We start from the raw sequence: 27,147 nt of genomic DNA on the forward strand, positions 1-27,147 counted from the left end.
GCACTAAGTGGCGAAGCTCGCCAGCTAGAGCGCCAGTCTGAGGGCCTCCGAGGCAGCGGCACGTCGGGCGCGGCGAGGCGGGAGGGGACAAGATCAGGGCAGGAGGCAAGCGGTTAATCGAAAAGAGCCCCGCACATCCAACAAAATGCTGTCCTGGCGGCTGCAGACGGGCTCCGAAAAGGCCGAGCTTCAGGAGCTCAATGCTCGCCTTTATGAGTACGTGTGCCGGGTGCGGGAGCTGGAGCGCGAGAACCTGCTGCTGGAGGAGGAGCTGCGCAGCCGGCTGAGCCGGGAGAACCTTTGGATCGAGGATCAGGCGCGCTTCGCCGAGGAGGCGCGCAGCCTGCGACAGCAGCTAGACGAACTGAGCTGGTCCACAGCGCTGGCCGAGGGCGAGTGCGACGCGCTGAGGAGGGAGCTGCTTGAGCTGCAGCGGGAGGCCGCGGAAGCCAGCACTGCCCGCAGCCGCCTGGACGCAGAGCTGGCGGCGCAGCGGAGGGAGTTGGAGGAGGCACTGGCAGCGCGCGCCGCCCTCGAAGCGCTGCTGGGCCGGCTGGAGGCTGAGCGCCGCGATCTGGACGCGGTCCACGAGCGCCAGGTGCGGGAGTTACGCTCTCGGGCCGCCAGCCTCACCATGCACTTCCGAGCCCGCGCCCCGGGCCCCGCCGCGCCCCCGCCGCGCCTGCAGGACGTGCACGAAAGCTACGCACTCCTGGTGGCGGAGTCGTGGCGGGAGAGCGTGCAGCTTTACGAGGACGAGGTGTGCGAACTGGAGCAGGCGCTGCGCCGCGGCCAGGAGAGCCGGCGCCAGGCGGAGGACGAGGCGCGGCTGTGCGCGCAGGAGGCGGACACGCTGCGGAACCAGGCGCTGGAGTTGGAGCGGCTGCGCGCACGGCTGGAGGATGAGCTGCTGCGGATGCACGAGGAGTACGGGATGCAGGCGGAGGAGCGGCAGGTCCGTGGGCAAGGACCGCGCCCCTTCCCTAGAGCCTGCCCAGACACCGCTGCGCACTCAGTGGGCAAATGGCAGTGTTCCCTGGACCCGGAGTTGGTTCAACTCAACCCAGGGGAGCGTATACTGCCAGCAGCTTATGAGGCCACAGGGTTCTGGCATGTAGCTAACCTAAGAGTAAGAATTTAGTGCAATGATCTTTCAGTCAGAGAAGGCTAATGCCATGTGACAGGTCCCGGTGGATAGCTTAAAGTGTCAGTTTTAGATACAGACGTGTCTAGGCACATCCTGACCAATGATCCTGCTAGTCCTGGCTTTCTTTCTTTCTTATTCCTGGGCTTGCTAGATCTAGCAGCCTGAAATCTAAATCTCAGTCCAGATTTCAGACTCGGACAGGCAGCGTACTGGAAGGTTCCAAGGCACTGCCAAGTCCTTACCTGGAGGCCGCCCACTCTTCTAGGGCTCCAAAAAGTCTCTTTACTTTAATTTTACCGGAATTATTTCCCAGCTGGAGGCAGCTGCTCGCAGCTCTCTGGGCGGCTGTCATATTTTTCTGGGTTCTGTTTGTTCCTTGAGAGGACTAAGTCACTGTCATACAGAAAAAGGACCAGCGTTGTTTTGTTCGCAGGGTGAGCTGGCGGCAGATCTCTGGGTTGTGTAAAAACCAAGAGAAAGCAGGTCCCCGCGGTGAGATGTTATTACAACTACAGGTTAATATAAAAGGTTCCTATTTCAGAGCAGCTGAGGGCCATCTAGCCCTCTGACACGGGGTGGGGATACCTGTGGCTGATTTACTGTTTGTGCACGCTGTTCAGCCCTAGTGTTTGGCGGCCACCCCGTCCAGCCCCGGCCAGATGGGAAGTATTCCCAAATCATACTATTAGTAGTTCTCAGGAAGCTGTTTTGAAATAACATAAGCACAACTTCAGGAAGATTTTGTTTTGTTTTGTTTTTTGTTTTTTGAGACAGGGTTTCTCTGTATTGTTTTGGAGCCTGTCCTGGAACTCTCTCTGTAGACCAGGCTGGTCTCGAACTCACAGAGATCCACCTGTCTCTGCCTCCCGAGTGCTGGGATTAAAGGCGTGTGCTACCACTGCCCGGCCCTTCAGGAAGATTTTAAGAGATGAGTTTGCAGCTGGAGGCTGAAGATCAGAGATGCTGTGATGTTGTGTTTCCTTAAAAGTCACAAGTGAGCGTGAGATGTGTGGAAGGGATGACTGGGGTGGAGTGACAGGTGTGAGGTGATCACAAATCTCTTGATTTCCTCTGGGTCCCCGGGGAGTGGGGGTGGGGGGCAGTATTTTGTTAGCCAGTGAGCCGGAGGAGACTGACTGAGGAGCATGGAAAGTGATAAGGAATCATCTGTTGGGAATCCCTTCTTTGGGGTTGTAGACTTCCGGGCGCCTCCCTCTCCTATCCTGCTGGCCATATTTGGGGGCCTTGAAGCTCTGGTTTCAGGGTTCTTTCTAGCAGCAGAACCTTCCCCCCAATAAAATCTTCAGTGGAACCTCTCAAATCTGAGACAGGCAGAAGCAGAGTCCCCCCCTGGAGGAAAGATGGGGACCTGGAAGTACAAATAGAGTCACTCACTGTCCGGCCCTCTGCAAGGACTCAGCCACTAGTGAAGTCACAGTGAGGTCACCCCAACCTCAGCTCCCTGTACCCAGGAGACTCTCTTTTTCAGACTTGGCTTTGGCTTTGCCCCCCCCGGAAACGAGGGCCAGGACAGTGTCATGCGGATGAGGAGTTCTTTTGTTGTTTTTTTCTTCAGTCTCTGTTTAGGTTTTGTTTCTGCTCATCACTAGACCACATTTCCTCTCTTCTGTTTTATACAAGCAAATTGCTCTAGGAGCCAGCCCAGAGGTGGCCTGTTATTTTAGAACCTGGGGATGCTTTCAGACACTTCTCCAGGACGTATGGTTTTAGCATTATTTCTTTCTCTTGCCTTTTTCTGTATCCTCGTGGCAGGAGATGTTGTAAGGGGTCCCAGAAAGTCCTTGACGACATCATTTACTCCAGCCTTACCCTAGATACGCTGATGATTTCCTGTGATGGGAGCTCTTAGCTGCCACCTCCAATTGTTTGTGAATGACTCCAAAATAGGAGTGAGACATTTCTTTTCATAGGAATGCAGGCAGGAGTAACCGTGTAGTTAAGGTTCAGCCTTCTTGTAGCCTTCCTGTTTTGGGCTGAATTCTGACTCTCACTCCATCTCAGATTGTAAGATTTCCTCAAGACTAAGCTCATTGACCCTTGTGTGGTTCCTCATCTGTGAAAATGAAAAGCAGCTCCCAGGTCGCTATTGGTTGAATGCATTTGGTTAATATATTCAGTTAATAGTTGTCAAGCACGCAGGGTGCCAGACTCATTCTTTGTGGCTAGGGGATAAAGCAGTGGAAAATAACAGAATAAAAGAGGGCATGCTCTGATGGCAAACGCTTTGAGGTGGCACCAGTGCAGGTCACTCACGGAGAAGCCGGGAAGCCAGCGCGGCGGAGACAGGGAAGCAGAGAGTGATTGCTTGGGCGCCTCTTTAAATCTGAGTTCCACCTCAGGCCCCAGGGAGTCCTGAGCAGAGTGAATGTCTTAATGGATCATCCTTCGATGTGTTGAACATAGTCTGTGCTGCATCAGTGTGGAGACAGGGAGACCTCCTTATGACAACACTTGCAACAACTAAGGCAGCCCGAGGCTTAGACCGGGAGCCTAAGCCTGTCCTGAGAAAGGGCCCTGCTTTCAAGTTCAAGCTATCAAGGTTAGCTGACGGGTTGGATAGAGGAAGAGAAAGGGAAAAATCCAAGTTGACCCCAAGGCTGTGGAAGAACAACCAGAAGAAGGGAACTCTTGTTGAAGGAGATCTCTGCAGATGTTGGGCAGGAAAAGGTCAACAGTCTGAGTTCAGTTTACATACAGCTGTTTGAGATGCCTCTGAAGTGCCCTCCTGGCACTGTGAGATAAACCTGGAGCTTACGGTGCTGCCTGGTACAACTATAAACACATAATAGCACCCGATTAACACTACTGCTATTTCTCCTCTTTTTCCTCCTCCTTCTTTTGAGACGATCTCTCTATGCAGTCCTGGCCAGCCTAGAGTCCCACCACGTAGACCAGCCTGGTCTTGAACTCACAAAGATCTGTCTGCCTCCGCCTCCTGAGTGCTGGGATCAAAGGCGTGTGCCACCACACCTGGCTCAGTTCGTGCTTCTTATTAATTTGTTTAGTTTTGGGTGTGAATGAGATGTCCTAGGATCTAAGTCCCCTAAGCTCCAACATTTAAGATTGTAGACAACTAGGACATTAGCAGGCTGTGGTCATTCTGTCTGATATGTTCAGCGCACTGGAGTTAGACCTTAGTGTCATGGATGATGTTGCTGGAAAGTTCTCTGAATAGCAGTTAAAAGACCGCGCTCTCCTCTGAATTTTTGTAGCCTTATATAAAACTGCTTCTGTGTGGGCTGGAAGCACCACCCTGTGTGGCAGGCTCCAGCACTCTAGGCCTGACCCATGGCAGGAAAAGTTTAGGCAGAGCAGAGCCTGAAGCTTCCTCCCGCTGTCAGGATGGGCTGTGACTTCATTCCTGCCTCCAAAAGCCAGTGGCTTTTCCTTTCACCATTTGGGAAGAACTGACTCACATGGAAGTTTGCTTGGAGCTAAGTTTATTTCAACTTCAGAGCAGCTTTATGTTCATGTTCACATTTTGTGGGGTGAACTAGCCTTTGTCCTGGAGGAGGCGAGAGCATATTCCTGGACAGGGCTGTGACATGCCTTCATAATGTTGAGCTGTGAGTGGAGAACTGAGTTCATCTGACATTTTTTTCTAACTTCTTTGCAAAGGATGACTGATAAACCCTCAGGTTCTAATGCTTAGGTCACATTTCTTGTATTAGAAAAGGTATCAAGCCAGGCATGGTGGCACACATCTGTAATGTCAACACTCTGGAGGTAGAGAATTATGAGTTACAGGCCGCCCTGGGCTATAGTGAGGCACTCTCTTAAAAAGGTACAATGTGCACAGCCACCAGCACATTCCCCCCCCCCAATACACACACATACACACTCCACACACACATACACCCCCCCCCACACACACTTTAAAATCAGATAAATCCTTAAGAAAATTCAAGATTTTTGGCCCATTTGTATACAGAAAACTTAATGATTATTGGCTGGTAAACAAGTGCTATAAAAAGCAGATTTTCTACATTATAATCATCTTTTGAAAATGATTAATCCATCTGGACATGGTGCAAGCTTTTAATCCCAGCACTTCAGAGTCAGAGGCAGGAGGATCTCTGTGAGTTTGAGGTCAGCCTGGTCTACATAGTGAACTCTAGGACAGCAAGGGCTACACAGAAAGACATTGTTCCAAATAAAATAAAATAATACAAACAAGGAGTCCAGGGTGAGAGCTCTGTCGAGTTCATTCCTTGTTTTTTGCAGACAGTACATACTCACTGCTGACCTTTTGGTGGGGATCCCTAGCAATATTGGAAACATATCTCCTTTTCTAGCATTTACATAGCTTTGAATTCTACAAAGGTTGTGTTGATATATGTGCCTGAGTTTGGTTAATTACATTCACACATAATGCTACTTCTCATTACAGAAGTTACAAGAATACTTACCTTAGTGTTTAAATATTTGCTTGGTTAATTATTTCCCAGAGGGACTGGTCAACAGTAAAGAAGAAAATGCAAAATTGTGAAGAGGACATTAATCAGAAGATAGTATTGGCTTGAAATTGACTGTTTGAAGAGGGTAATAGCGTCTTGATCATTCAGTCTATCAGTTTACCCGGTGTGTACCATGTGACTGACCTGTGATGGTCTCTCTCCAGGAACTGCAGTGTCTCCTAGCTTAGGAAAAGGCAGATCCAATGGAGGAAATTAACGGAGTGGGAGGGGTATGAACTCAATTCTAAGAGATTTATGTATGGGTCTGAGTTTGCTCATTTATGCCCAGAATGTATTTCTCCTCAGATTACTTAAAAATATCCTTTCTAGGTAAAATAAAGATATTTCTATCCACTTATCTGCTATTATTGGGACAGTGATGACTTTGGGGGACATTTTAGTCCACATGAGAGTGATTTCTGTTTTAAGTATTATAAAAAGATTTCTAGTCATGGCTAATTTTTAAGTAGTACCGTACTTGCCCGGTTGGATGTATTTGGGTCTCCTATGTGGCCTGGTATATGAAGCAGAGTGATTTTAATAAACTAAGCCTTCATCTTGTCAGGAAGTCCAAACATAAAAGCACCTATCCTATCAAAATCCTCTGTATGCAATAAAGAGAGAAACTTCCACCTGCAGGAAATTAATTGTATGAAACCATCTGTACACTGGTTACGTCTCTTTTTATGCCCTACTCTGTTGGTATCTTTAGTTTACGAAGTTCCAGAGTGCAGTTCTAAAAGTTCTTTTTTTCTCTCTCTCTCCAGAGAGTGATTGACAGCCTGGAGGATGAGAAGGAAGCCCTCACCTTGGCCATGGCTGACCGGCTGCGAGAGTACCAGGAACTTGTACAGGTGAAGACTGGCCTCAGCTTGGAGGTGGCCACCTACAGGTGAGACTATGCTAAGTCTGTCTTGATAAGCCAGTGATGGGAGGACTGTGGTCTTTGAGGAATCCCCATGGCTTTGTGGCAAGGAGAGGAGAGCCCTTTGGCATGGATAAGTGAGAACCACATAGTAAAAGGGAAGACAGAAGGAGAAGATGGACTTGTTTGAGGTCCCTTGTGTTTCTGTGTCCTGGAAACAGTTTGAACGTGACCCATCTCTACTTTGATCTTGGTAGTTAGATACTTGGTTTACAAAAGAGCAAGCTAAACTCAAAGAAGTTAGAGGTAGTAGGGGTTCAAGGTTTGGATGCTAGGGGTCTTGACCCATCTGCACTGTTGCTTCAAAATTTCAGAGAGTTGACTTTCCGGGAGTATGGGGTTTGGTCTTGGAAAACAGCATCTGTGCTCCCAGAGTAGCATGGAAGTTCAGAACGGTTTTTCTTTACCAAGATTTCAACTTTAATGCAACCAACCCAGACATAAAGGTCATGGTGTGTTTAGAGGGTGTGTGTGCGGAGTAGGGCATGGAAGGCAGTTGGTCCTTAGCACCTCTGGACCCCTCCCTGCCTCCGGATGGACACTAGTGCTTGGTTGAGGTGGTGCCTCTCCCCCTGGCAGCTTTCATATACAATGAGGGTGTTCATAAAGGGAGCCAGATCTCAGCAGCCTAAGGTGGAGGGTCTGTAGAGACCAGGGTTCTCGTTTGTAAGGATGGTGACAGCAGCCCAATCATCATGGGATCTGGTGCTGAGAAACTTCTGCTCTTAGTCACTCTCCAAGTGGGCGCCATGCATCACTCTTACAGGTATGAGAGAGATGTCTACAATGCAGGGCTTTTGGTGGTAGAGACACAACCAGCCAGGTCTGGCTGTAGACATGAGTCTTTCCCACCAAACCATGTAAAGGGGGTCATTATACCCACTTCATCCAGAATTGTGATCACAAATCAATTACATGTGTGATGGGGCTTTGGACACTGCCTTGGCCAGTGAAGAGGGCACAGTTGTCAGTTAAATATTGTAATGGTGGGTGTCACCCCTAGCAGAGGACAGAGTTAACGCTGGAGTGGATAAGAAGGGGCCTCTGGCTAGGGACAGAGCAGGATTACTTTCCTTAGTGCCTCTGCCACACCTCAGCTGTGCTATCAGAATATCAGAGCAAGTTGGGTTGCTTTATGCCCACTAAAGAACAATACCATCTGCCTGGTGTACGCTTTTAGTTTACCCTACAGCCTTGGGCTGGCCATGATGTCCTTTCTGAACAGAAGACTGGTTTTTGCTTGGCCCTAATTTCCATTAGTGGAAAAGAAGTAGGCTATTGGGAATCTTGGGCCCTAGAAGGTTGCTAAGAGGCAAAGCCTTCCTTTGAAGTATGCTTGTTCTTGGAGGAGCCTCATCTGGACAGAGTCCTGGGGCTGTGCCTTGCTTCCCACTGTGCATACGTGTGAGTGACAGACACTCTTCTTAGGCTAGTTTGAGTCGAAGAAGGAATGCATTACTCATACAATAGAAAGTGACCCGAGTTCTAGGCCCACTTGGTCCAGATGGATGGATGAGGTCTGTCCCTGTGGGCTCCTTCCATCCTGGGACAGCGCTAGGCTCATGACCTCTCAGCCTCATGTTCCTGAGCCGGACCTCTGGTTTCGTGAGCTTCCCTAGCCTGAGGAATGAAGTGCCCCAGAGCTGGGTGGGGCCAGCCTCTGGTGATGTGTGTGGACTGGGGCTGGTCCTTGTGGGAGGGAGAGAGCCCAAGCTAGGCACTCTTCTAGGGCACATGCCAGGCACCCCAAAATCTGCCTCCTGTATCCGTCTTAGCAATAACCTGATGGGGGTGGGGACGGAGGCTCTTCCTACAGAGATGGTCAAACTTTCCCATTTCCTTTCACTTTCGTTCATATAAGGAAACTTGGGGTTTGTGTGTTCCTTCTCTGGGGTTGTGAGCCCTTTTCTTCCTCACTTTCCATACCGCTGTTTCTTGGTCACCCCAAAACAAGCGTGCACAGGCAGGCAGCTCACCCAAGCATCCAGAGCCTGCCTTTTGGCTACAGTGCTCACAACACTCCTGGGTTTGCTTTTCCAAGCACATCGATTCTGAGCTGTTTCTGCTCTGGTCAGCAGTCTGACCATCTGCAGGGACACAGTTGACTGCTTCTGCCTTTTGCTGCCATGCCCTCTTTATGGGCAAGCACGGCCATCTCCTAGGCACTTAAAAGCCTTCAGCCCTTTCAGGGAGTGAGTGAGTGATGGGTGTTAAGAGAAGCTTTTCCTTGTGAGAAACCGTTCTGCCCGCCTGGTTCTAGATCCGCATCAGTCCCAAATAAACACACAGGAGGCTATATTAATTATGAAGCTGTTGGCCTTGCTTGTCTCTTACTGGCTAGCTCTGCTTTAAGTAATTACCCCATAATTGTTAATCTAAGTATGTCTCTTACCGGAGAGGTTTCCGGGCTTCCTACCCCAATGGCGTTACATCTCGAACTCTCTGTGTTTCTCCTACCCAGAGTCCTCCTGGACTCCTAGTCCCTCCTATCTAGATTCCCCATTGGCCAGACAGTACTTTATTGACAAATGCACAGGACTTCCCCAACAGATGGGCTTTACCGGACCCCTTCCTGATGTCCGAGTTGGCCCAGGGGAAATGGGAAGCCTAGGCCACTTCGCCCCTCCCAGGCTGGCTTTGGTGGTTAATATGTCAGTCGTTCCCACCTCCCGCACTTAGGTTTAGTCTAGTAAACACCCATAGACGTTGAAAACACACAAATAGTTAATGCAACTCATTTCTTTATGTAAGTCAAAAGCCTGGACCTTTTTCCCTTTTATCAGCAAGGAGTGTATTGAGGCGAGTTTATATCATGCTCCATTCGGGTCTTTCTCTGTGAGCTTTGTGTGAACACAGATGTGGCAATTCCTGGGTGTTAGTGTCCTTGCCATCTGGTGACCTGGACTGTTTTGTTGTGCGCTGTGATCTTTACAAACTCTTCCGCTGCCCTCCTTTCTGAAAGCATTCCACACAGAGGCAAGACTTGTCCCCTGTGGGCCTCATGTGATTCTTCCCCAGGCTTTCCCTGTGATGGTCGCAACTGCTCACTGGTTGTCATTGTCCTATGGTTCGTCTGACTGAACAGGTCACAGGAAACGGTAGGGAGTGTGCCTTTTAAGGCTTCAGGCACATTTTGCTGCAGTTAATCTGCTGGCTAAGGCTAGCTCTCCAGGGCCCTGCTTGCCTTCTAACCCAGATGATATGCCCTTCCTGGAGCCTTCACTGTGAAGAAGAAATGTCAGTAATCATAAAACAGGGCTGCATGTTTACAGCTCCCCAGTGCTGGCTCATTTATAAATGACGATACATCTTTAAAAAAATAAATGTAAGACAGAATGGAAAACTTTGAAGAGTTCAAGGCTGGAGGTTTTCATCAAATCTCCTTGGCCCGCAGGGCGGTTTCGTGTGAGACTGTGACCTCAGGCACTGGGAGACAGCCAGTGTGGCCTTGCAGTGCAGGTGTTTGTTTGTTGGCAGTGGGTGTAGGATCCGTGCTTGGGCTGTGGATACCAGGATGAGACAGATCTCCCAGACAGACAGTGCTCACTTCTCCCTCCGGGGCTGACCATAGCAGTGTGCTCCTGGGAGTATTTTTATCTCCCTGCTCTGTTATCACCAGATTTTCCCAGCAGCCACGTGGTGAGATGAAGGATGCTTAGATGCGAAGCTGAAATCCTGCAGAGCTTCTGGAAAGGCATCTCCCCCAGACCCTAACCCCAGAGAGTCTGTTAAACCTGAAAATTGCAAGGAGAGAGACCAAATCCATGATCATCCAGCTGAAGCAGACTTTATTAACTACTGACCAGGAAGATGGACACAGGGCAGGTCCAGACCCAGTATTCCCAGGAAATGGTGCTGAATTAGGTTGGTCAGGTGCCTATAAAGGCAGAACCCACAAGGCTGTGGTACTTCCTGATGTCATCCAATCGGGGGCAAACATACATCCTGATGTACTTCCTGCCTGCATCTGACAAGCACACCATTTGCAGTTGGGGCAAACATCCTTGTTTACTGAAGTGAAAACACGTGACTTGTTAACGTACATGAACAACAGCCCCAGCATTCCAGGAAGTTATCTGTCCTTGGGCAAGTGGGGCTTACGGGTTAACTTTAGCCCTTACAATTCTGATCGAATAGGTGCAGGAGGTGCAGGGTGGGACCAGTTGTGGGGGTGTTAGCCTCCCTCCAGGTGATTGGCAAGTGCCACCAGCATGGAGAGCCTGTGCCCCAGGACCTCTTGGGGGGATGCACCCAGCAGCTGCTACCTTCCAGAACATCACAAGCTCTTCAGAAATGTGGACTCTCAAGCCCAGCCCGAGATGCTAGATCTGAGTGGCCGTCTAATAAGAGCCAAGGCAATTTGCGTGCGTGTGTGTGTGTGCGTGTGCGTGTGCGTGTGTGTGTGTGTGTGTGTGTGTGTGTGTGTGTAAGCTTGGAGGAGAGCCAAGGGTGGAAGGCTGTATGCCCGAGAGACAGTGGGAAAGCTTAGGCAGCAGGTGTGGCCGTCTCCATGGGGCCAGAGTGGATCTGTGTGGCCCACCTGGCAGAGACGCAGTGTGGATGGAATGTGAAGCTATGAACACCCTAGCTCTCACTGTGGTAAAGCCGGGAGCCTGAGATTTGAACTTCAGGACTTTCTGTGGAGCTAGGTACTGGGACACTGTGGGCAGGATATGGTTGTAGAAGGAACTTCCGGTGTATGGAGAGGGATTTCCAGAGGCACAGTCCTCGGTCCTAGGGAAGGGAAGTCAGAAAGCCACTGTATGGGATGGGAAGGGCGCTCCAGGCGGAGTGGAGGATGGCGGGAGGACAGATGGAGTGGGTTCGTGGCAACGATAGCCATCCGAGGGCCTGGCCTGGAGGGCCGCATGCATGCAGATCATGCGTGGGCCCGAGCCTCACATGTGGGGCGTGTCATGTGAGGGAGGGCGTATGCCCTCAGGCTGCCCCAAAGACACTTGGCATGTAGGGTGCCACGTTCAGGGTGGCCTCCATGCTAATGTACTTAAGGTGGCGTGGGCCCAGGTAACCTTTTACATGGTAGGAAAGAAAATGTCCTAGAAGACACTCAGGTGCAAGGTTTCTGGAGCTCATGGTTGTGGTGTGTGTGTGTGTGTGTGTGTGTGTGTGTGTGTGTGTGTGTGTGTACAAAGGATTTAAAGGGAAATGAAGAAATGAAACTGGTCCGGGTCTGGAAGCATAGGGACATTTGACATTTGACAGACATTTTGAGGGATGGGACGCAGTTTGGGCTGAGGGACACAGGGAGTCAAACAATAAGATGTAGTATCGGGAGGAATGTGGAGATGGCTTGCTGCCGGTTGACAAGTGCTGGTAAATGTGGTTTAGAGAAGGGATGGAGAGGCTTTCAAAGGCTGCGGGTATCGAGCTGAGTCCTGCGAGTGTGTATGTGGGCCTAAGAAACAGACCAGCAAGGCGCTCCAAGTGGGCAAGCATGTTTTCAAAAACGTGTGGAGGGGAGTGAGCAGAGGTCTGTCTGGAAAAGAAGCTGGGTGCTGGGCTTCAAATGCCTGGAGCCTGGCGTGAGGCTTTCTGTAGCTGGCCACGGGCTGTCCCGGCCTAGAACCATGAGCAGGGGAGGCAGCTTTAGACAGATGAGGTATAGATGGTCTGGGAGCAGAGGTTCTGGATATCTGTGGGTGGAATGGGGGATTTCTTCTAGTCACTGGAGTGTCAGTGATCAAGTCCTGGTCAATGGCTGGAGAGCACCAGGGTCCTGGCTGGTGTGGAGAGTCAGCCCGGGAGCTGGTGTGGGCCTCGGCAAACACGACAGCAGCCAGCTGAGTTATAGGATGGAGCAGCCAACACAGAGCCCTAATCAGAAGCAGATGTTTGTGAAGGACTGGCTGATGATCCGAGGATGGCAATGTACAAGGCGTGCAGCTTCCTAACCCATCTGTCTCACTGGTGGCATCTCACTGGCGTCACAGTGTGTCAAGAACACGGTCCATGGGAGAGAGATAGACAATGCTTATCATCCCCTCATTAGGGCCCAATGACAGCTCAATGTACAGTTCTACTCTAGGAACCAGTGAAGAGCATGGGTGACCCCAAAGCATCTACTCCAGAGAGTCTTCAACCCAGACTGTTGGCAGCTCCACAGTGGCAGATAGAGCCCTTCTCCAGTTATCCTTCCCAGGCTCTGTACCGTAGACTCTCCCCACACTCCCCCACGGCCACATGCTGGTATGGAAGAACTGCACACCAATGGTTGTGATAAGCGGCTGGAATCTCAGGCCAGGGCGCAATGACTTCCCAACCCACTCCTGGGAGGGAATGTCAACAGTTGACTAGCCTGAACCTGAAGGACTCTTGTAAGTGGGCACAGATGATCTGATGAAGATGGCCTCTGTTTTTGCTTGGAGAACAGCATTCTCCACACATCAAGATCTAGTCCAGCTGCTATGGATGGAGAATGAGTAAAAAGTGCAATTGTAAAATAAGTAGCTCTGTCACAGAGCAGTAACATACCTGTCACATCTGTAAGCTTCTAGAAAGAACAATGAGGAAAAGAAACTTGAAGTCTGTCATGGGGGAAGGCTCAGCTGGGATTTCTGGTCCAAAAGACAGTCCACGTAGCCTTGGTCAGAATTCAAATGAGACTTTGCTTTCTTAGTTCTCGGCACACGATGGTTTGAATGACAACGGCCCCCATAGTCTCGTATATGTGAACACTTGGTTTCTACTTGGTGAAACAGTTTGGGAAGGATTAGTAGGCGTGGCCTCGTTGGAGGAGGTGTGTCACTGGGGGTGGGCTTTGAGGTTTCAAAAGCCCACACCATTCCCAGTCGGTTTTCTCTCTGCCTGGTGGTAATTGTCTCAAAACGTGGCTCTCAGTTTCCTTGCAGGATGCCTGCCGCCATGCTCCTCACCATATGCTCATGAACTCAAACTGTAAGCAAGCCTGCAGTAACACGTCCTTCTATAAGTTGCCTTCACCATGGTGTCTGTACAGCAACAGAAAAGAAACTAATCCACGCAGTGAAGGGTTTACCGAGGTTCTGTATCTAACCCCCGAGTTGTGGTGTGGAAGTGAAGCATGTCCCAGTAGGTTCATGTGTTAAACAAGGGTTTGGTTGCCTGCCAGCTGATGGGTTTTTGGAAGTGATTGGGTTAATCCACTGGAGTCACAGCAGTATTGGGAAGAAGTTGTTTTAGGAGGTGGGACCTGGGAAGAGGTCGCTGTGGTCCCAGGCCACCTCTCTGCTCTTTCTCTTGCTTGGCCTTGCCATGTAATTTTAGCAGTTGCACAGAAATGGGGCGAATAGAAATTTGTGAAATGGAGCCACAGAGAAACCTTTCCAACTGCAAACCATTTCTCTCTCAGTGAGCACAATCCAAGGAAATGGGAAGGCGGTACGGGAAGTCCCAAGGTCCCAGTCTCCTGAGCTATAGTTGTATGACACAGAGATGGACTGTCCCAGTCTTAAAGTTAGAGCTGGTGAGGGTGTCTCAGTGGGGAAAGGTGCTTGCCACCCGTAGGGTAAAAGGAGAGAACTAACTGCCACGGGTTGTGTGATCACACACATAATGTGGCATGTGTGTGAGCACATACATGTCCAGTAAATAAATATCAGAAACCTTTTAGAAAAGGTCACATCTGGGCTGGGAAGATTGCTCAGTGGGTAAGCGCACTTGCTGTTCAAACATGAGGACCCGAGTTCTTTTCTTTTTAAAGTAGTTTATTTTACTTTATGGGCTTTGGTGTTTTGCATGCGCGTATGTCCATGTGAAGGTGCCAGACTGTTGTCAGCTGCCATGTGGGTGCTGAGAATTAAACCCCAGTCCTCCTGAAGAACAGTCAGTGTTCTTAACCACTGAGCCATCTCTCTAGTCCCCAGGACATGGGTTCTTATTCCCGGGAAGTTGAAGCTGTGGGGGTAGAGACAGGAGGGTCTTTGGGACTTGCTGGTTACCAGCTTGGAGGTTTAGTGAGAGACCCTGACTCAACGGAATAGTGCAGATCTGGCTACTGTGCAGGCATGTACCTGTACGCAAGTGCAAACTGCCTCCCCCACCCCCACACCAAACAAACAAAACCCCAGGCAGATAAATGACGGCTGCACAAAGCTCCCTTGCTTCTACTTTTTGATCGCGGTGGATAAGATACCAGTATTTTGATGGAGGACGTTAGGATGTGGTCTCTATCCTGCTAACGAAGCAATGCAGGTGACTCCTAGTATGTACAGCCTTATGTAATGGTATTTCTGGTTGTCCCATTATTTTTCAGGCTACCTCTATCTCTCTACATGTACTTAAAGAATATGTTTGTTAGAGCTTTCACAAGGTTTCGGTGAAGACGGTTTTATTTATTTTTCAAGTTATCTCCTACTTTTGGGGGAGGTGGATTTAGGAATCCGTGTTTCACATCCAGGCATGGCGTCTAGGTAAAATATTTGGAATGCACAAAATTTTGTAGTTTAAGAATAAATAATTGATCTGGGTGGTGGCGGCGGCAGTGCATGCCTTTAATCCCAGCACTTGGGAGGCAGAGGCAGGAGGATCTCTGTGAGTTCTAGGCCAGTCTGGTCTGTAGAGTGAGTTCTGTGATACCCAGGGCTGTATAGAGAAATCCTGTCTCAAAAAAAAAAAATGAAATGAAGGGTAAATCATTGAGAGGAACTGGTTGTGGCAGTGCACGCCTGTACCCCAGTGACTGAAGTAGGACGGTCTCAAGTTCAAAGCCATCCTGAGCTACATTTGAGACTATCTGAAAAATCAAACACCAGTAAGTGGGAGGATTGATCAGTATATCTGGGTGCTAGCCAGATTAAGAAAAAGAACACTCCTCCCCCCTTGACTGGCTTTAGTAACTGAATGCCACTTTTCTCCAAGGCCCCAGAAGGAGGAGGGGATGGTGACAGTGATGTTTATCAAGCACTTATTCAGTGACAGCTGTTGTTCTATGAACTTGTCATCAAAAACCTGAGAGTTCTTCCCATTTCAGAAACGGGAAAGTAAGTCACGGCTGACAAGAGTGGCCTGCTGAGACCTAGGGAACTCAGAAGCCGCGTCCAGGGTTTGAGTCAAGGCTGCCTCCAGCCCTCGCTGCATTGTCCATTGTGGGTGGTTCTGTTTTGTTTTATCAGCATCCTTCGCTGGTCTGCTAACTGTGTCTCTTTTGTTTTTTCTTCAGTCTCTGGTGTTGGTCTGAAGCTGGCTTTGGGGATACAGTTTAGTACTGATCATGGAAAGAATGACCAGATGCTTAGCACTGTCCCCCCCTCCCCATCCCCAGACTCGTGCATTTGTGGAACAGTGTTCTTCCTGTGTGAACGGAATTCAGCTTGTCCCCCTCTTTCTCTCCTTTCTCTTCTCCCTCATCCCTCAGTGAGTGACTAGCCATGGTCAGTGTCTAGGGTGACCTGTGTTGTCCCCCAGCCCCAGTGGAGCTCAGCTGTGCAGCTGAAGGGGGCAGCTCTGAGGGTCTGTGACCCTGTCCTCTTCTCCCCCAGTTCCGCACCGTCTTAGAAGCACCATGTGAACCAACCACAGACCCTGGGACCACAGCAGGCTCCTCACGTCACTCCCGGGAGTGTCCCCCTCTGTCTCCCTCCCTCGCCTTGTCCTCAGTATACTTCCCATTAGCCTCGTGCCCACCGTTTTGAGCACAAGCAGATATGCCCTGAAACTCCATTCGGATCATCCGTCCGGGTCGGGCAGCCCCTAACGGGCTGGCTGGGAGGCTGGGTGGCCCATTAGGACCTGGAGTGGGGCCAGAGGCCACTTTGCAGCTCACTCCCACATCATGGAGTTGTGCGGGGCTCCTAATGGGGCTGGCGACTGAGTCCTGCACATTTGCCTGTTTTCCTGTTGGAGAGGCAACCAGCCCCAGGAGCTGTATGAAGTGCTCTAATAGCCAGTGACTCAGGGGGTTGGCATTCTCGCAGTCTCAGTGGCCTGGAGGCAGCTTTCCTACCCTGCTCTTAAAAATAACCAGGCTTGCTGGGAGCCTCAGACAGCACTCTTCGTATTTCTTAAGGTTGTACAAGTCTGTCCCTTCAGCTGCGTTTTGAAGGGGTCACAGGAAATCTCCCTAGCACTGTAGTTTCTGACTGTGCCATGTTAGTCTCTGGAGCTGTGCTGACAGGTCAGGCAGGGTTCAGGACCCAGCCGCCCACCTCAAGCTCCATCGGTGTTAGGTGCAAGGTGACTCGTGCCCTCTAGGATCCGGCCAGTGCCTGGGGCACAGATGAGGCATTTATAAAGGAGAGCACACATGGGGGAGTTGGGATGAGACTGCCGAGGGGTTGAATATAGACAGAGGGCATTTTCATGTAATGTCGCCATTCCTGTCTCAGAGGGAAGCCCAGTGACTGGAAGGTGGGAGTCTGGGTTCGAGTTCTGCCTCTGGGTGTTCTGTGGGATGTCCTGTGCTGGCCTGGCTTCAGTGAAGCTGGGTGGGGCGCTGGCTTTCCCCCGGAGGAGAGACAGAGCCATTATGGGTATTGAGGGGTGGGAAAAGGCTTAGTTTTCTCAGTCATTGGTCCCCTGGGCCCATCAGCGATATTTTCTCCTGACCTGAACTCCCAAAGGCCCCTTCTGCCCTGCGCCTGGCAGCCTGAGTCTACATCTGGCCCTGTGGCCTGCGAAGCTTGTGTGGTCTAAGCTTGACTTTGTCTCCAGGCCCTGCTCTGGCCCTCGGCTGGGGAATGCCACTATGCTGCCACACCCCCAGGATACAGACCCTCGAAGTCTGACTTTGCCCCCTGAACGTTCCTCGTTTTATACAGACCTCAGATTTTTTTTTCTTTGTTTTGATGATGGAAGCTATTTGTGTTCCTGGAAGCTAAAGTGCTTGGTCATGAGGGTGGGGATTAATGATTGGTATCCTGTTTCCTGGCCTTCGTCCTGAGTGGAAGAGCTTCGGCTCTGGCCTGGCATGTGTACTTCAGTGGTTGCGTCTGTGATCACCCCACCCACGTGTGCCTCAGGCAAACCCCTTGTGTTCCTAACCCTCTGGCTGCCAGAGGGTTTCTCATCGCCACTGTGGGGACTCCCATGTTTAACTCAGTAGCTGTGACCCTTGCTGTAGTTTCCTCAAACTACCAAGGCCAACTGGGATCTGGGCTTCCTGCTCTGTTTCCCTGCTGGCCCTAGATCCCAATATCAGTGTTTCCAGGAGGACGGCGGTTCTCATCAGCCTTTGCCGTGTGCGCTGCGTCCCTGGGAGCTGGGGTCAGTGACTTTCACATGTTGCTCTGGCAACCACACAAAGGCTGCATCTGCAGCTTGTAGCAGTCCTGGAGGTCTTTGGAAGTGACCAGCTGACTGGCACCCCACCCATAGCCCTCACTCCCAGCACACTGCTCTGTGTGGGCCCACGCCCTCCTCAGTGTCTCTCCGAGGTGGCAGATGCAAATGACAACTTAATGAAGACTAAACCCAGCAGAGTGCTTTCCACCGTTTCCTAGCATAGGAGGCGAAGGACGGCACACTAGGTGAAGAGAGTGCCCATGGGTGTGCTTGTCTGCATGCTCACCTTCGTCTCTGAGGTGCCCTACAGCTCTGCAGACGCAGCTCTGCACAGAGGCCTTGCCTAGCATACTTGTGTATATATATACATGTATATATGTATGTATATGCATACATACATGCATACATACGTACATAAATCTCTAGGTTTGATCCTGAGCATTATAAAAGAAGGAAAGAAACACCAGCTTCTACCCAGCCTCCTGTTACAAACAGTGTCTGTTACTGCTCCCTGCCCTGCTCCTGGTCCACCCTCCATCAATCTCACTTTCATGACTCCTATGTGTGTATGTGGCGGTGAGGGCGTGCTCAGCTGTTCTGGGGCCCTGTAACTGGGGTGAAATACCAGCCTAGGCCTGTCTCTGTGGCCAGAGAAGCCAGGCCCTGCTCTGCCCCTCCTCACCAGTCTCCCCAGCTCTACTTGGTGTACACCCCATTTCACCTAAGACAGGAAAATCTTCTTTTTTGGGGTGTGTGTGTGGGGGGATGGCTTCCTATAAGGACTTAACTCTCAAGTACTTCTGAAGCCGGGCCCATGCATTTTCTTCCTCCAGCCGGTGCCGCCTGAGCATCTGCCGTGTAGCAGAGGCTGTGGTGGGTGTCAGGAGGCAGTGAGCGGAGCAGTGTGCCATCCTGGTGCAGCCCCCACCCAAGCCACATCTCCAGGCTCGGGTCTCGAAATGCCTGGCCCTGGGATGGTGTGGTCTCTGCTAAAATGTTACCCAGCGTATTTGTCGAAACCGTTTCTCTCTCTTCCATCCTATAATAAACTATTTTTAAAAATAACTTTCACAGAGCCTTGTTGGAAGGAGAAAGCAATCCGGAGATACTGATCTGGGCTAAGAACATTGAAGACATGCCACAAGGTAAATAAATACTAGAAACTGTGTTTGTCAACTGCTAAAATGCTTCCTGCCTGAGCTGCCCTCTCCATAGAGGGAGGAAGGTCCAACTTATCTAGAAGGAGAGGGTTTAGGAAAACAAACTGTTTCCCAGACAGCAAATAGTTCATCACACCTTTAAGTGCCAAGTAGATTTTTATTCGAGTGGGACATAATTTAAACTACAGTGTGAGTCAGAATGGCCTTGGCGGTACTCACTGGACTTACTTGCTTGTGTAGACAATATTTTGAGGTAGTTCCTAGCTGAGGTCAGCACCTGATGTAGGGTGATGGGGGTGATGAGGGTGATGAGGGTGATGAGGGTGATGAGGGAGTGCACTTGTTCATTATATCCTTAGGAGGGGCATGTTTTCTTCTTCCAGACCAAACAGCTGTGGCTGTGACTAACACACAAAATGACTACTTTGGGCAGCATGCAGCCAGTACTCTGGAAACTGTAACCCTACCAGGACAACAAGTGGCAAGTCCAGAAGGTGTCCTGTCTTAGTTTGGGCCCAAAGCTTCTATAGGCCAGGACTTCCTTTTCTACATGAGTAGGTCTGGTGCAGAGAGCCCAAGACACCCATTTGGAAGACCTTACAAATCCAAAAGATATCTTTTAAATGAAAGATTTAAGCCTGTTGAATAGTAAAAGAGACTCTGGCAGGTTAAAAGACACATGGAGTGCTCAGCATGAAGTCTTCCTTGGTGTCCAGAGGAGACTTCCTCCAGGCCACCTATTCATAACCAAGTCTTCAGATGATCATGTTCCTTGCACATCCTCTACAGACTTCAAATCATCTCTAGATTACTTATGGAATGTAGTACAATGTGTACGTCGTGTGAATTGCTCTCACACTGCATTCCTTAGGAGCATGACAAGAAAAACAGTTTGCATGTGTTGAGTATAGATATATTACTTGAAATAGTTCTGATCTTTAGTTAGCCGAGTGTGTGGGCATAGAGCCCATAGGTTGGCAGCTTCTGAGCTCATCACCCACAAGGTCCTCAGTGTAGCAGTCTGTGTCATCACTGCTCCCGTTAGCTACTTCTCAGATTTGGCAGCGCCAGGGTTTCAGCCCCAGAACTGTGGTTCTAATCATCCATGACTAGAAGGGATTGTTCTTAGGCAACAGCCAGCAAGCTTGTGTCCTCGTTTTGAGAGTAGGTCTAAGATCCATGCAAGTGTCTGTTGACTGGCCTGCCTGCTATCAGTTAGCAACTGAGTTTTAGAAAATAGGAGCTGTTTGCCCACCAGATTTCAAGGTTTTACTAAAACGTTAACTTGGGGCTATGCATATCTGGAAATCTAATACATAACCTGAAGTTAGAAGAGAGATAGCGAGCACAGGACCAAACTCCTGGGAGGAGTAGCATTCTAAGCGTGGGACTTGCCACGCATGACGTTAGAGTAGGAAGGAAGAAGGCAGGTAGGTACCTCTGCTAACTTGATTTATTCACCCGTTGTTCTTCGGGCTTCTTGAACAGTATGTGTACTTCACATTTATAAACTAAATTCTCTTAATGCGTAGGTACTATGCTAAGGGAGATGCTATGGGATAAAGGCGCCTGGTTGGGAGTCAGCCCTTATGCTCATAAGTAGTTGTGTTTCCTGCGTATTATAGCTCCTCATGAACTATTTATGGGATAAACCTTTACATGGTTGCCTAGTAAACTGATCAATACTTATTAGTGCACTTAGGAGCCTTTTACAATGTGCCCTGAAATAATGTTGGCTGCTTCCTATGACAACAGAGACCAAAAGCTAGCCTGTGAGGTTCCCTATCTTTTATTGACCTTGGGGGTTTGTCTTCTGGGGTTTCTAGGTTAGGATCAGTATGTTAACCTGAAAAGGAAATCTCTGTAAACATTGTCCCAGCCTGTATCTTGGTCTCTTTGCCTGTATCTTGAGAACCTGTCTCAGTGAGGCCTCCAGGTTCCATTGTGATGAGGGAGGGGGAGGGAGGTGCCCAGCCAGACGAGGTGTGGTGGACACTAAGAAATGCTCTGGAAGGAGATGGTGCTTTGGCCATGTTCTAACTCCGTTGTCACTCCGAAGAGCCGGTTACGCAGGTTGGAGTTTGTGCACCTAAAGTGTCCCACTGTCTGAGGATGGTCCTCAGCAAACCAGAAGCCCTAAGGCTGACTCCAGGAGGGTGTGTTAGGACCAGGGGAGCTCTGACAGCCGGCTTGTTTTTGAAACTATGCCTTGTCAAGTATAAACATACAAGACAGCTTAGAAAACCTAAAGTTTCCAGTGCCTGTGGCCCAGCACAGGAATTATTAGAACAAGGGCTCCTGAGTGTGCTGTTTGGCACCCGGCAACTGGGCACTTTGTAACGGTAGAGCTTTTCCCTGCTGAAGTCAGTAAACTTGCCTCAACAAAGTCAGAATCAGTGATTCTGAAATACCATAATATTGTGACATTTTAACCTCTGACCTCTCTGGCACACTTGACACACCTTATGTTCAGATCCCTGGTGGTTCTCTTAAGCTGAAGGAGTAGTCTAAGACCAGCGGCTGGCAAAGAACATTAAGCAGAGGTATCTGTGGGGCAGTATTTTATTGTGATAGGATTTCTAAAACAACCACAAGATAATGTAGAGAATAAAAGAACATTAAGCAGAGGTATCTGTGGGGCAGTATTTTATTGTGATAGGATTTCTAAAACAACCACAAGATAATGTAGAGAATAAAAGTGCCCTCTTGAAAAGATCCTTCCTGTACTAATAGTATATTTTATACTTACGTGGGCTTTGACCTACAGCAGTGCTTTTATGATGGGAAAAATGATGCCTGTCATCTAAATGAACTGTTTGTTCTATTCCTACAGAGTCCAGAAGTGCATCCTATCACTATACCAACTCAGTACTGCAGAGGAAAAATGAGAAAAATCTATTTCCAAAGCGGAAAACACTTTGGGCAGCTGAAAATCACAGCTCAGCTCTGTATTCTAACAGGCCAGGGCACCTTGAATCACAGACAGCCACAGCTGCTGGGAGTACAGCCAGAAGGGGGCTCCTGACCTCTGGGTACTCTTCCTCAGCTACAACCTTGCAGCAAAAATCTCTTGAGAGAACTGTCAGCAGTCAAGCCAGTCTCGGACCTGTTGCTCCAACCCATGGCCTTCTGAGAAACAGTGACGCCCAAGTGAAAACATTCCCCGATAGATCCAAAGTTGGAGACACCAGGGGCACCCCCACACGGCTGGCCACAGAGTCCGCTATTGCCAGAGAGTCGCACAAAGATCACCGGGACAACGTGGCGGCAGGAGCCGCCAACAGTGCTCAGTCCAATGAGAGAACTGTCATTTTGGGAAAGAAACTAGAAGTGAAAACCACTAGAGAACAAGAAAGGGACAGGTCAGGGGTCGTCAAATTAAAGCCAGGAGAGAAAATGTTTGATTCTAAAGAGAAGGGCTCAGAGGAAAGAAATCTGAGATGGGAGGAGCTGACCAAGTTAGATAAAGACTCGAGAACGAGAGAAAGCCAGCAGAGCAGGGACGAGCCCAGAGAGAAGAAATCACCAAAGGAGGGAGGTGTAAAGGAGAGGGAAGTACCCATTGGTCTGGGAGTATCCTGGGGCAGCGGAACGGAGGTGTCCACAAAAGGCTTGCAGTCACCTGAGAGGAAGGATGCTGGAGACAGGAGGGGGAGAGGGGCAGAAACAGAAGAGGCCAAGTTCCGGTTGGACACCCAGGACGCTGCCGCCTCCCTGCAAAGGGACTCTATGACGGAGACCATAGCAGACAACCTCGTCACCACCATCCTTAAGCAGTTCACCCAGTCTCCTGATGCTGAAGAGAATGCCGACTCTTTGCCAGACACCAAGGTCACTTACGTGGATAGGAAAGAGCTCCCTGGCAGAGGGGGAGCCAAGACAGAAATCGTTGTGGAGTCTAAGCTGACGGAAGACGTTGATGTTTCTGATGAAGCTGGCCTGGAATACCTTTTAAGCAAGGATGTCAAGGAGGTGGGACTGAAGGGCAAGTCAGCTGAGAAGATGATAAGCGAGATGATCAATGTTGGTCTGAGAGGAAGGGAGGGGAGAGCCAAAGTCGTAAACGTGGAGATCGTGGAGGAGCCCGTGAGCTACGCAGGTGGTGGGAAAACGGAGTTTCCTCCTACCCCCTTCCAAGTGGAGGAAGTCGATGACGTGTCTCCCAGCCCCAAGGGGTTTGTTGTGGAAGAGGACTACGGAGAGACCCATGTGGCATTCTCGGTGCGTCAAGATCAAAGGACCAAGCAGCCCCAGGGGAGCATTCCTCATGTGGAAGAAGTGACTGAGGCAGGTGACTCAGAGGGAGAGCAGAGTTACTTTGTGTCTACCCCAGATGAGTGCCCCGGGGGGCATGACAGAGAAGACGACGGTTCAGTGTATGGGCAAATCCACATAGAGGAAGAGTCCACCATCCGGTACTCGTGGCAAGATGAGATTGTGCAGGGGCCTTGGAGAAGGAAGCCAAGAGATGACACGGGGGAAGAGAAGCACGTGAAGGTCCTGGAGATTCCAGCGCCTTCCCTGGGTGGTGCCGCTGGTTCCGCTCACTTGAAGGAAGAAGCTAGTGGCGAACTGCACGCAGAACCCACGGTCATTGAGAAAGAGATCAAAATACCGCATGAATTCCATACCTCCATCAAGGGTGTCTTCTCCAATGAGCCCCGGCACCAGCTGGTGGAGGTCATCGGGCAGCTGGAGGAAACCTTGCCTGAGCGCATGAAGGAGGAGCTGTCTGCTCTGACCAGGCAGGATCAAGGAGAGCCAGGGAGTGTCTCCGTGGATGTGAAAAAGGTTCAGAGCTCCGCTAGTGGTTCTGTGACCTTGATGGCTGAAGTCAACCTCACCCAGACCGTGGATGCTGACCAGTTAGACCTGGAGGAGCTGAGCAGGGATGAAGCTGGGGAAATAGAGAGGGCTGTGGAGTCTGTAGTAAGAGAGAACTTCACCAAGCGCTCCAGCCCGATGCCTAGAAGCCCGGACAGGGAAGATGGGGAGGAGGAGGTGCCCGCTGCGGGCATTCGCTTCAAACGCTGGGCCACCAGACAACTGTATAGCCCATCGGGTGAGAGAGATGACTCTGGCTGGGCGTCTCACAGCTCAGATCAGAGTGTTACCCAGGGCCCAGTGTCGGCCACCGTGGAAGTCACCAGCCCGACGGGTTTTGCACAGTCTCATGTGCTGGAAGATATAAGCCAGTCTGTAAGACATGTTAAACTAGGCCCCACTGAAATGTGGGGGACTGAGCAGGTGTCCTCCGGAGGACCCGGCGCACAGGTGGCAGAGGTAAGTGGGGACTTCAGTGAGGCAGTCAGCTCCGAGGGGGCCAGCCGCCGCTCTGTGAGCCACATCACACTGGGTCCCCATCAAAGCCACGTGTTCACTGAAGTCACCCTCCACGGCTCTGTGCCTACCTGGCAGGAAGCAGGAGACACGGGAGAGCCTGGCCCGGCAGCACTGTCTGCAAAGGCAGACATCTCCGGGAACCACACGATGCCTGGCTCTGAGCAGTTTCATGCTGAAAAGGAAATTCATTTTCTGGGGACAGCCCAGACTGGTAGTAACTTTGCAACTGAAGAGGCGGTGGGTACCCAGACTTTTGTTAGGCATCTCCAGTTAGACCCCAAAGAAGGGTTCAGAGAGGAAATCCAGTTCGTAGCTCCCATCCCAGACAAAGTGGAGTGGGGGGTAGCGGGGGACTCTGAGCACACCACGGTGTCTCTAGGCAGGAGTACCTCCATCCAGCACCAAACCTCCAAGCTGCTAGCCCCACAGGCATGGGAATTTAGGGACTCAGAAGGCATGGTCCTTGTGGAGGGCTCAGAAGGTGTGGTGCAGGCCACTCACAGTTTCACCTCAGGTAGAGAAATCGCCAGGAACAAAGAGAGCACATTCCAGAAGGTCATTTCTGAGTCCCCTGTGGACAGTATGGGGGACACAGGAGGAGAGGTGACGGCGGGCACCAGCAGATCGTTTAGGCACATTCAGATAGGCTCTGCAGAGAAGGGACCCTCTGAACGCATTGTCATCCATGGACCCATGTCTAAAACGTTTGTACTTGATGGTCCAGTGGCCTCTGCTGAGCTAGGCGGGTTAGCTGGTGACAGTAGCACACTGAGCCACATTGTGCCAGGGCCCAGAGAAACTTCATTTACTTTTCAGATGGATGTGAGTAACGCGAGGGCCACCCGCAGCTGGACCCGAGACGCAGGGTCGGAAGTGGAAGCTCACAGTGTGTCTGGCCATGCTGGCTGGGGAACTGCTCCCAGTAGAAACGAGCAGGTAGTCAGCATGAGCTCTCAGGCCTCCGCTGGGGATGGACACCAGACCCGTGGAGAGACAGGCACGGAGCAGGCTGGATTTGACAAGACCGTGCAGCTGCAGAGAATGGTAGACCAGAGGCCGGTGGCTTCAGATGAGAAGAAAGTGGCCCTTGTCTATCTAGACAACGAGGAGGAGGAGGAGGGCGATGGATGGTTTTGATAAGTGGAGCTATCTTGTCTTTTGAAAACTTATCAATATGCAAAGCCTTTAACGTAACAATATACAAAGCCTCTACTAACCGCACGGAGGAGGGGGAGGCTGGTTATCAATACCTTTACTTAGGGAACCCTAGACAGAGTCAGTTTGCTTTAGAATTCACTTGTAAAGGTTTGCTATTGGCTCTGGCCTTTTAAGGCTTTGAGATTTTGCATTTGAGTTGGGACTTTTGCAGACACTTTCCATCTTTCTAGTCTTAAAAGGTTCCTTTCTCTAAAGCTTTCTCTCCAAGTATGGAGAGAGTTTGTGCGAGTTTTGCACCAGGTCACAGGCGTGGCTTACTGCTGTTCTACTATTTATCTATAAGCAAGACACCTTAATATCAACATTAACCAGATTAAAATCACATACTTAAGGGTAGGTTTTGTTTGCATGTGCTAATATCAAACAGTAAAGTACATTGGAAAGAAAAATACATGGATATTTCTCTTTCCTAAGTCTTTTCAAAATGAAATTATAGATGAGCTGGAAAAATGGCTCAGTGGTTCAGAGCCTGTACTGTCTCTTGCAGAGGACCTGAGTTCAGTTCCCAGCACCCACATCAGGCGGCTCACAACCACCTGTAACTCCTGCTCCAGGGGATCCGATGTACTCATATCTGCGTGAGTGGGACACACACACACACACACACACACACACACACACAAATAAATTTTAGCTGGGCAGGGCAGTGGTGGCACATGCCTTTAATCCCAGCACTCAGGAGGCAGAAGCAGACAGATCTCTGTGAGTTTGAGGCCAGCCTGGTCTGCAGAGTGAGTTTCAGGACAGCCAAGGCTACACAGAGAAACTCTGTCTCCAAAAACCAAAACAGAAAAAATTATAGAAAGTAAGCAAGACTGTATGTTTGAAAAATAGTCTACTAGATGATTTAAGAAAAAGTTACTTAGATTTACAATTATTTTCAAATTGAATGAATTGCTTTCTATGTACAGAACTTTAAAAGAGAGGGCTTAGAGTTATTCATGGAAAGCAGCTGTGGTCTTGTTGATTCTTCAGATCCATGGGACTGTCCTGATGGTACAGATTTGCCAGCATAGCCACAGGCATGGCCAACTGAGGAGGAGACTTGTTCATGGATTGTTTCCGGTCACTGCAGTACTAGGCTGTGAGATAGTAGAACACTTTTTGTCCTGACCTAAGCCCTGGAGTAGCTCCCTCCTGATAAAGTGGCAGTTCTCAACATGGGGGCTGAATGGCCCTTTCACAGGGGTTGCCTAAGACCATTGGAAAGCACAGATACTTATGATTCATAACAGTAGCAAAAAATTTACATCTATGAAGTAGCAACTAAAATAATGTTATGGTTGGGGGTCAGCATGAGGAACTGTATTAAAGGGTTAGGAAGGTTGAGAACCCCTGGTCTAGGGGCTATACTCGGAGCCTCACTGTGCTGCAACCCTTCTGACCAGAGGATTTGCTCTCATTGGTAAGAGCCAGCTGTGTAGGCAGTGAAGGGAGTCCGGATGTTTAGACTGCAGCTGGACTGACAAGTGGGTCCTGGCAGGAACACAGAAGCACCAAGTAGCTAGTGCTTCCCAAATAAGTTACTCTAGACTCACCTCATGGACTGAAGGTCTTCCGAGCTTCTAGAGTGAAAGATGAGAGCAATCAGCCACCATATACTAACCTCAGAAAGCTTTTTTGCATTTTGAACAGAAATCATGGGGGTGGGGGAATTTA

General features: G+C 50.0%; 1 protein-coding gene across 2 annotated transcripts; it reads left to right on the forward strand.

The window, feature by feature from the left end:
- Synm (synemin) lies at positions 1 to 25,877 on the forward strand. Of its 2 annotated transcripts, XM_005083948.4 has the most exons (5): positions 1 to 955; positions 6,393 to 6,517; positions 18,842 to 18,912; positions 21,761 to 24,210; positions 25,087 to 25,877. In XM_005083948.4, exons 1-5 carry the CDS (start codon positions 146 to 148, stop codon positions 25,405 to 25,407), a joined length of 3,777 nt encoding a protein of 1,258 aa, XP_005084005.2. In that variant the 5' UTR covers positions 1 to 145; the 3' UTR covers positions 25,408 to 25,877. The 2 variants fall into 2 exon arrangements, with proteins under 2 accessions (XP_005084005.2, XP_005084004.2); XM_005083947.4 differs by having other exon boundaries at positions 21,761 to 25,877.
- Positions 25,878 to 27,147: the final 1,270 nt, after the last annotated feature.

This window comes from Mesocricetus auratus, unplaced genomic scaffold (assembly GCF_017639785.1).
Source record: "Mesocricetus auratus isolate SY011 unplaced genomic scaffold, BCM_Maur_2.0 Super-Scaffold_4256, whole genome shotgun sequence".
In the NCBI taxonomy this organism is placed as follows: domain Eukaryota; kingdom Metazoa; phylum Chordata; class Mammalia; order Rodentia; family Cricetidae; genus Mesocricetus; species Mesocricetus auratus.

Excerpts from the sequence above, each read along its gene's own strand:
- Synm (XM_005083947.4), top strand. The coding sequence starts at position 146 with ATGCTGTCCTGGCGGCTGCAGACGGGCTCCGAAAAGGCCGAGCTTCAG. Across the intron at positions 6,518-18,841 it reads TTGGAGGTGGCCACCTACAG|AGCCTTGTTGGAAGGAGAAA; the intron begins GTGAGACTATGC and ends TAACTTTCACAG. Across the intron at positions 18,913-21,760 it reads CATTGAAGACATGCCACAAG|AGTCCAGAAGTGCATCCTAT; the intron begins GTAAATAAATAC and ends CTATTCCTACAG.